Below are 8,678 nucleotides of genomic sequence, written 5' to 3'. Positions count from 1 at the left end.
TGAATTTGCACAGTTTATTTATAGCAACCTAATCAGCTGTTTCAAATCTTGAAATGCAATGCTTACATGTATAACAATAATTATAAAATTCTCACAACTAAATTATGAAGTAGTGACATTAAGAAGCTTATGGTAAACAACAGTGTCTATAACACTACACAAACCAGGAATCACTGAAAGTTGTACACACTCAGCAAGAAAGGAAATCTGGACACCCCACCCACCCCTCCCTAAAAAATCTGCTTAACTCCCACAACACTTGGATTATTTTTTTTTTAAACATTTGGTTAACTGACACTAAACTTTTGCATTATTTGAAATTTTTTGAAGACTAGGGCTGGACTGAATAGAAAAACATTAAGTCCCTGTACAGGTGATTTGAGTGAATGTTAACAGATGAACATCAGAAGTTATGAAAATACATATATATTATTTGTTACTTCCCATTTAAAATCATAAGCTCTGTGATATGGTACATCATCAAACAACCTAAAATTATATATCCTAATGTTACACAATCTATCCAGTATCCTGGATAGATTGTGTAAAGTTCAAATGAGTGAAAGTATACCAACAAAACCAAATACCACAATGCTCACTTGTGTCAAAGAAAGATTTGTCATCTCCGTTTCATGAATATGGGGAGAGATATTCGTGAAAAGTTGTGTCACTTGACAGCAATTTAGGTACGAGATCAAAAGATCGATGTCTGATAAAAATCTAAATTCAAACAGTTAGGGGGAGGGGGGATAAAATTTCCCTTTAGATTCTGTCATCCGACATCAATTACACTTTAGTGGAAAATGAACAAAATACAAGCGATTGTTGAAAACCACATATTACATTTTAATGAACATTTAATAGTTTTAATGTACCTTTTCATTGGTGAATAAACATTAGAAAAATTATACAAAGTGTGATGTGTACTTGTATGTTTTTCTTTTTATTTGTTCTTACGGTTAGTTTCAACATTCATCATATTTAGGTTTTTTTTTGGGGGGGGGGGATACTTGTTAAAAATTGTGGTGAAAACTATGTGAATTTAGTTTTTTGTCGGACATTGAACTTCTGATCTCACCCTTATACATGTCACTGTATAGCGATACATGTTCATAAATGATTTAATTTTGAAAAAAAAAAAAACCTCATGTAAACCAGTGACTCAAGTGAGATAAAACCAGAATACAAAACAGTAATAAACATTTCAAAATATATTGTTGCAAAATTTACTGTACTTTGTCAAGGATTTAAATGTCTTCAAAATAGTAAAGCATCACTGTGCTAAAAATACACATATATGCATTTGTGTTCATTACAATTGAGATCTTAGCGCTCCCAGAGGCAATATCAACTGACTTGGTTTTTTGAAAATGTCAGATCATAGATTGTAAAAAATGAAAATCTAACAGTATAACTGTTTTAAAAAACAATGACAATACACAGCATTCTAATACCTAGATTCACTAAGCTAATAGTTATGTGTTGGCACCACTATGATGGTCAATCAGTGATCATGGGGGATGAGCAAGACCTTTGGTGGTCAATCCATTACTTGTATTGCTAACTGTCTGTTGACAACAAATTATAGTTATACTAAAGGTGTGTTGCAAAATTTAGTAGTACTGTAATGAAATCTGACTAGTAAACAAACATGTACATAAGACACGGACAGCATTCAACATCACAATTCATGATTAAACTTTAAAAAGAGTACCACGATCAAATGCCTCATCAGCAATCTCAAGAGATTTTTGTCCTACTCAATGTATATTCTTTTAAAAAAAAACCCAACAACCTTATTTGAAATGCTTTACAGTTCAGATATTTTTTTTTTAACTCTTCAGTATTGCAGTTACACACTTTGTATTCCATGTCTAGAAAAACTGTGTGAACAAGAGGATAATTCCACAATCTCTGAAGACAAACCAGTGGAGCATGATCAGTGAAATGTAGAATGTGATTAAAATATTCAAAAATCCAGAAGGGGGATTTCCCTACTCTGTTGCCAATATTGCACATACTGTTTTGCTGAATATTTGTGAAGTGGTAAAATACAGCACCATAGAACTCTATGTAAAAGATATTGCACATAAGAGTAAACTAAACCAAATTCAAAATTGGATCATTTAATTTGTTCCATTTTAATATTTCACTTCACCAAAGATCCTTGTGTTGTGAAATAAGTGAGTAGATCAAAGGATCTTATGTGAATTATGCTGGAGTACACTTAGCATAGACATAAACCGAAATAAAGCAGTGTATTTCTACTATACTAAATTAGGACCTATTAAACTAATAATGTTCTAAGTCCAATGCGTACAGCCTTGTTATACATATACAATGTCATGTCACTTTGTTCTTAATGGCAAATAAATAAATATTACTTTGTAATACAACCACATTGACAACTTCTCAATATCTGGAGTTCTTGACGTACCAACATAAAAATGCATAAACAACACAATACACTCATGAAATAACCCTTACAATTATTCATCTCATCTCTTTCTGGTCTTTAATATATATTCTGACTAATATAAATTTCTTATTATCTAATCCCCATTAGAAATAACCATTCTATTATCTATATTAAAGTCTACTGGAGTGAGAGAGCTTGTTTTCCATTTTGTGTACTGTATCATTAGTACTACAATAACTAGTACAATGTATATAGAAAAATGCCCATATTCACAAAAATAAAAACATCACTCACCTTCATGCAACTTTAGATGTATTTGCAAGAAAATTTTACTTCAGACTGAAAAATTTATATGATCATAAAATTCATACCATAAGATGGATCTTGTCCTGAGCCATCTTTAAAAAATATCTTTGTTTGCCCTCTCTTGACTCTGCATTAACATGATTAAATTAAATGAGCAAATTTGTATTTATCTTTCCTGTATATCTATAATTAAATGCCATGTAAAAACTGGTAGACCTGCACAATTCTGGAATAAAGAAGAAATGAGTAAAAAAAAAAAAATTGATAAAAATATAAGAAATAAACCCATTTAAGTCCCGGATTTTGTTTTAAATTGGTGAAATGAGTGCAAACAAATGTGTTTAATTCTAGCCCTGTCTAACTCTACTTTATATGTGATGCTAAGCTCAACATACTTCATCAAAGATTCATAGCAATGAACTAGACCATAACAATCATGTTGTACTCGTTGTGATCTGAGAGCTAGGAACATGTATATCAGAGAAAAGCATAAAAAAAATGATCACCTCTGTATATATTAAAAATCAGATCATCTAGTATCAACAAGAAGAAAAAAATATGAAATACATAACATGTATTACTTAATGCAAAGCAATAAAATAGTAATTAATTATAAATTTGTCACACATCCAAAAGTAGAAAATGTTCAGGATTTGGACAAATTCATTATGCACTCACAACAAATAAAATTAACAAGTGTAAACATTCTACGATCTAAATATGATGAAATGCATGATATAATAAATATTCAAAGGCAAATATTGAGCCATCATTTATAAAGAGGAGGTAATTCCAAATAAAAAACCCAAATGTACAGTATTTACAAGTTTTGTACAAACTGACAAACTCCTAACAACTTAAAACTTTAAGTTTACATATAGTGGTACAATATGACAACCGGGAAATTCTTAATGCGTTTTCAAAAGAACATTTATATATCTAATATGTTGTAAACAAAGAGCTTTTGCATGCCCTAGTACTGATTCTCTTCAATCCATCCTTTTATTTTCTTTGGAAGAGGAAGCTGCTGAATATGGTCGTAGCGTGTGTACTGGCGAATGACAAAACGACACAAATACTGGAGAGACCGCACTTGGGTGAAACGTGATACAGGTTTTGTGAGCCGCACAGGGAATGATGGAGCACCAGGGGACCTTGATCGGGAATAACAGAAAATCCCAGTCTGGGAGTCGTTCATGGAGTGTTCTATTAAATCTACTATTGAAGGATATCCTTCAGTTTCAGGCTGAGCATAAAAGCTAAACATTCCGTTGCAGTGTTCAATGCGTGTGTGCCAAGTTCGACCATAAGATCGAAAACTTAAACTCAATAAGTATCGTTCATCAGAACTGTCTCGAACAAGAAAAGCACCATTCTGTTGATTGGCAAGTTTGTCTTCTGCCTCCACACGTGTAATAGGGCCCCAGTACCACCCAAACTTTGAGAGTCGAAATAACTCTTGTGTCAAATTCCACACTTTAGGAGCCTCCCGTTCTTCATCACAATCAGTAAAGGTTGATGCCCTTGTCACCTCAGTCCTGGTTTCCAGGTAAGGAAGAGACATTTTATCCACACATATATTACCCTCTTTCACATTAACATTTTTAACAACACACTCCTTCGGTAGCTGGTCACTTTTACATTTTTCTGTCACTTGAAAGCGAGCCATATCTTTCGTCTTGCAGCTTGCTTTGTCTTTTTTCACATTTATATCATACGCATCAGTGTTAGTCTGTATATCACACAGTTTCTGAAAACTGTTTGAGGTAATATTCAGATCTAAGCTATCACAGCTATGAGACGATGAGTTTGACTTGGAGGAGTGATCAGGGGGCTTCCACTTGTTCTTGTGTTTTTTGGAGTCACGTTTTGAAGGCACGGTCATATAATGGTCTTCGATGTGGTCACTCTCATGGCCGTCGTCACTTTTTCGACGGAGATTGGTAGTGAGACGGCGCTTGAAGCTCTTTAACAACCCAATCTTCTCTTTCTTCCTTACCTCGGGGGTGGAATCTGGGAGACTTGGGCTGTGTGATTCTGAGGTTGATTCACCATCCCCTACAATTGGTCCGTCATCGGTTGGACTTCGCCTGCGGCGGTGTAACGAGAGCTTCACGCTTTTAAACGTGATACGCTTCATCATCTGGGAATCAAAAGTGATGTCATTGTTGCTCAAAAAATCCAAAATATTTGTAAAATTACGTCAATGCTGACTTCTCTGGGTGATACCCAAGTTGTGAGCAATTCGCGCATGCGTCATATTAGGATCCGGTCACTTCGCAGAAAAAAAGGGAAAAGAAAAAAGAAAAAAAGATGAAATATCTTAAAAAAACTGCATAACGTGCAGTAAAAATATAGCAAGAAATTTCCAATTCGATCACAATTTTTATATCAGTTCGTCATCTTTTATTTTGTTTTCAAAACAGCTGAAATGTACGAAAGTACGGAAGCCTATTAGTAGCTAAAAATAAGATTCATTTCAACTATTTCGTAAGATCTCGTAAAATTTTACGAGAAAATTATCTCGTAATCAAGAACAAATATATAGATGTTGATCATGATATATTTCTATATAGTATCGTCGACTGACCAGTTCCGGTGACCTTAATGATAAACTGCGATTTTCTCATTTTAATCACTTGGGTTAAATAAATAAATGACACACCTACCTTTAAAGTATACTACTCAAAATTTGATAAGGATCACTAGGTTATATGTGTGTAATTTACCACTAACATAACAAAAAGACATAAATTTGACTCAGAAACGTGTTTACTCAGGTTATGAATTAAAATTCATGAACGGCATGAACTTTAATCAATACGGAATAGATATGGCAAGAATTCCCTGGGTGGCAATTTTGTAACCAGGTTACAATAGGAACAATATTTTTATCCAATGTAGCATATCAAACATATATCTTGTAGTGCTGAAAAGCTATTGTAATGTTGCGAGAGTTACAGACCTTTGTTTGAACACCCACTTATCTTTAAACGCAAGGTTACAGACCTTTCTCTCAACACCCAGTTATCATTAAATGCAGGGTTACAGATCATTGTTTGAACACCCACTTATCTTTAAATGCAAGGTTACAGGGGTTACGAGGGTTACAGATTTTTTCTCTCAACACCTAGTTATCATTAAATGCAGGGTTACGAGGGTTACAGACCATTGTTTCAACACCCACTTATCTTTAAATACAGCGTTACAGGGGTTACGAGGGTTACAGACCATTGTTTCAACACCCACTTATCTTTAAATGCAGGGTTACAAGGGTTACGAGAGTTACAGACCATTGTTTCAACATGAGAGAAAGGTTTGTAACCTCTGTAACCTAGGCCTGCACTTAACCTTGTAACCCTATTTTCTAGTGTAACCCCTGTAACCCTGCATTTGACATTGTAACACTGTTTCCTATTGTAACCTGGTTACAAAATTGCTACGCAGGGAAACTGCTTCGATTTCTTGCCATACATGATACGGAATGCTTGAAATCTGATAACAACACCAAAAGGCATTTCATTACAAAAAGTTAACAGCAAACCAGAGAAAGAATTACACAGTTTTTGGGGATAGTCCATCATTACACTTAGCCGATGAAGTGTCAATACCGGGTATGGCCTCCCCTTGCATCAATGACGGCTTGACAACGTCGAGCCATGCTGTCAATAAGCACCCGGATATTTCCAATGGGAAGGTTGTTCCACTCTTCCACGAGGGCGTTTCCGAGCTCTGCCAAAGTCGTGGGTTGTGCTCTATGGCGTGAAAGGGTAACCAGCAGCATGTTCCATACATGCTCAATCGGGTTCAAGTCCGGCGAGCGCTCTGGCCAGTCCATACGGACAATTGTCTCCTGCTGAAGGTACTGCTCCACCACACTGGCGCGATGAGGACGGGCGTTATCATCCATCAGGATGAACTCAGGACCAACAGCACCAGCGTAGGGTCTGACGTAAACATCGAGGATCTCATCCCGGTACCGCACCCCCGTCATTGTTCCTCTCTCCAGGACATGAAGATCTGTTCTTCCAACCCTGATGATTCCACCCCAGACCATGATGGAACCACCACCATAACGGTCATGTTCACTGATGTTGGCATCATGGAAACGTTCACGTTGTCGTCGCCACACTCGGTGCCTCCTGTCTGTAAAGTCCAAACAATACCTGGACTCATCGGTGAACAGAACTTGAACCCAATCGTTCTGTGTCCAAGTGACGTCATGATCTTCAGCCCAGTCCAATCGCTCCCGCCGGTGTCAAACAGTCAGAGGGACTCGAACACATGCCCTTCTCGAGTTGAGACCTGCATTGTGAAGCCGATTCCGTATCGTCTGAGTGGACACATTCACCCCGGGGCGTTCAGGAGGTCGTTACGTAGGCTGGTTGCTGTCCAGAAGGGATGGCGTCGTGCCTGAAGAACCACAAAATGGTCTTGGCGTTGGGTTGTCGACCTCTGACGACCACCCCCATGTCGGTGTGCTGCTGTACCAAAAGTTTGCTGTCGGTTCCAGGTCCTGTTTACAACGCTCTGGCTGACGTTTAGTGCATTTGCAACGTCACGTTGTGAATAGCCAACGTCAAGCATTCCAATACAGCTGCCCAGTTGTTCTGTCGTCAGGCGACGCCTTACACGTTGAGGGGACATTGTGTTGATAAACGTAGTGTAAACACTCAAGTGAGTTTGAAGTTTTAGAAAGAATCAGACACCGATGCCTGAGTGAAAATCGTGCAGTGGTAGCAAAAGTATAAACTGTGATGAGAAACGCATTTCCCATGGCATGAAATGCACGTGCAAGTTTGTTGAAGACGTTTTTGATTTCACTTGGACACAATATTGCAAGTTATGCAGTTATTAATTTTTTAAACAGAAAAATATCTATCATCCTTATCAAATTTTGAGTAGTATACTATTAACGGTGACGTCACCTATTTCAGTGACCGTTGTTAATAAAAGTTTGTAACTCTTGAGTGTGCAACTAAACGTCAATGAATAAAATAACAGTGTAGAATTCTAGATTTTTGGTATACTTTATATCAATTTGAAGTTTTGCTTGAAAAAGTAATAAGTAAATTTTATGGGCTTATTTTTGGGGTGTCCATGTTGATTTTTTGCATACTCTCCTTCTAATAGTTCATTTTCGGGAAAAAAAATTACGTACTCTACATGTGTTTGCAAACACCACGGCAAAATTGATGGCGTAATCTACACCCAGAAACGACAACACACACACGTAAACAAAAGGTCACCGATTCTGGTCAGTCACCGAAATAGGGCAGTCGATGAATATATTTATTTTTTAACATAATAAGGATTAGGCAGGCAGAGACTATATATAAGCCTTCTCCTTATAGTATTGTAACAGGAAGGGAGAAAATGCAACGGACCAGACCAGGGTTCGAACCCGGGCCCCTTGAATCTCTAGTCAGGTACTCTACCAAGTGAGCTATCTGGCCACCAGCGATCGAACCCGGCTGACAGCTACATTATATTTATCAAAGCTCTCCTCTTCTCCTTTCGTCATTGTTTCATATATTACAATATAAGAATAGAAGCATGCTGAGTAGCATCTTCACAAGTTAAGTCCGCCGTTAGCCCTATACCTTGAGAAGTTAAACGAAGTAATCTGTACTCAAAATCAGAATGTTAAGAACGACCTAACAATCGGTATGCAACACGTCAGACAGTATTCGACCCAATGGCATTGCATTGGCAAACTAGATCATTATAACGTTCATAGAATTTGAAAAATGTCTGAATTTAAATGTGAATGTTAAAATCCTTGTAACACCAAAATATTTGTCAGTAGCCTGCTTCGATTTTGATCATACGTAGAATACGCTCTCGCGTATTGAATCAGGTGAGACATATAAGCAAAATATGTAGGTGATGACATAATATAATGCTATACAGAAATGGGAAGTTGACTATGGAGAAGCTAAAATCATCCCGC

The 8,678-nt window shown here is 36.8% G+C and overlaps 1 protein-coding gene across 1 annotated transcript; it reads right to left on the bottom strand.

Moving 5' to 3' along the window:
* Window positions 1-5,626, bottom strand: LOC125675844 (uncharacterized). Its single transcript, XM_048913668.2, has one exon. The coding sequence runs from the start codon at window positions 4,866-4,868 to the stop codon at window positions 3,699-3,701; it is 1,170 nt and encodes a 389-aa protein (XP_048769625.1). The 5' UTR covers window positions 4,869-5,626; the 3' UTR covers window positions 1-3,698.
* Window positions 5,627-8,678: the final 3,052 nt, after the last annotated feature.

Source organism: Ostrea edulis, chromosome 1, assembly GCF_947568905.1.
Source record: "Ostrea edulis chromosome 1, xbOstEdul1.1, whole genome shotgun sequence".
In the NCBI taxonomy this organism is placed as follows: domain Eukaryota; kingdom Metazoa; phylum Mollusca; class Bivalvia; order Ostreida; family Ostreidae; genus Ostrea; species Ostrea edulis.
This window is presented reverse-complemented; position numbering and strand designations above follow the sequence as displayed.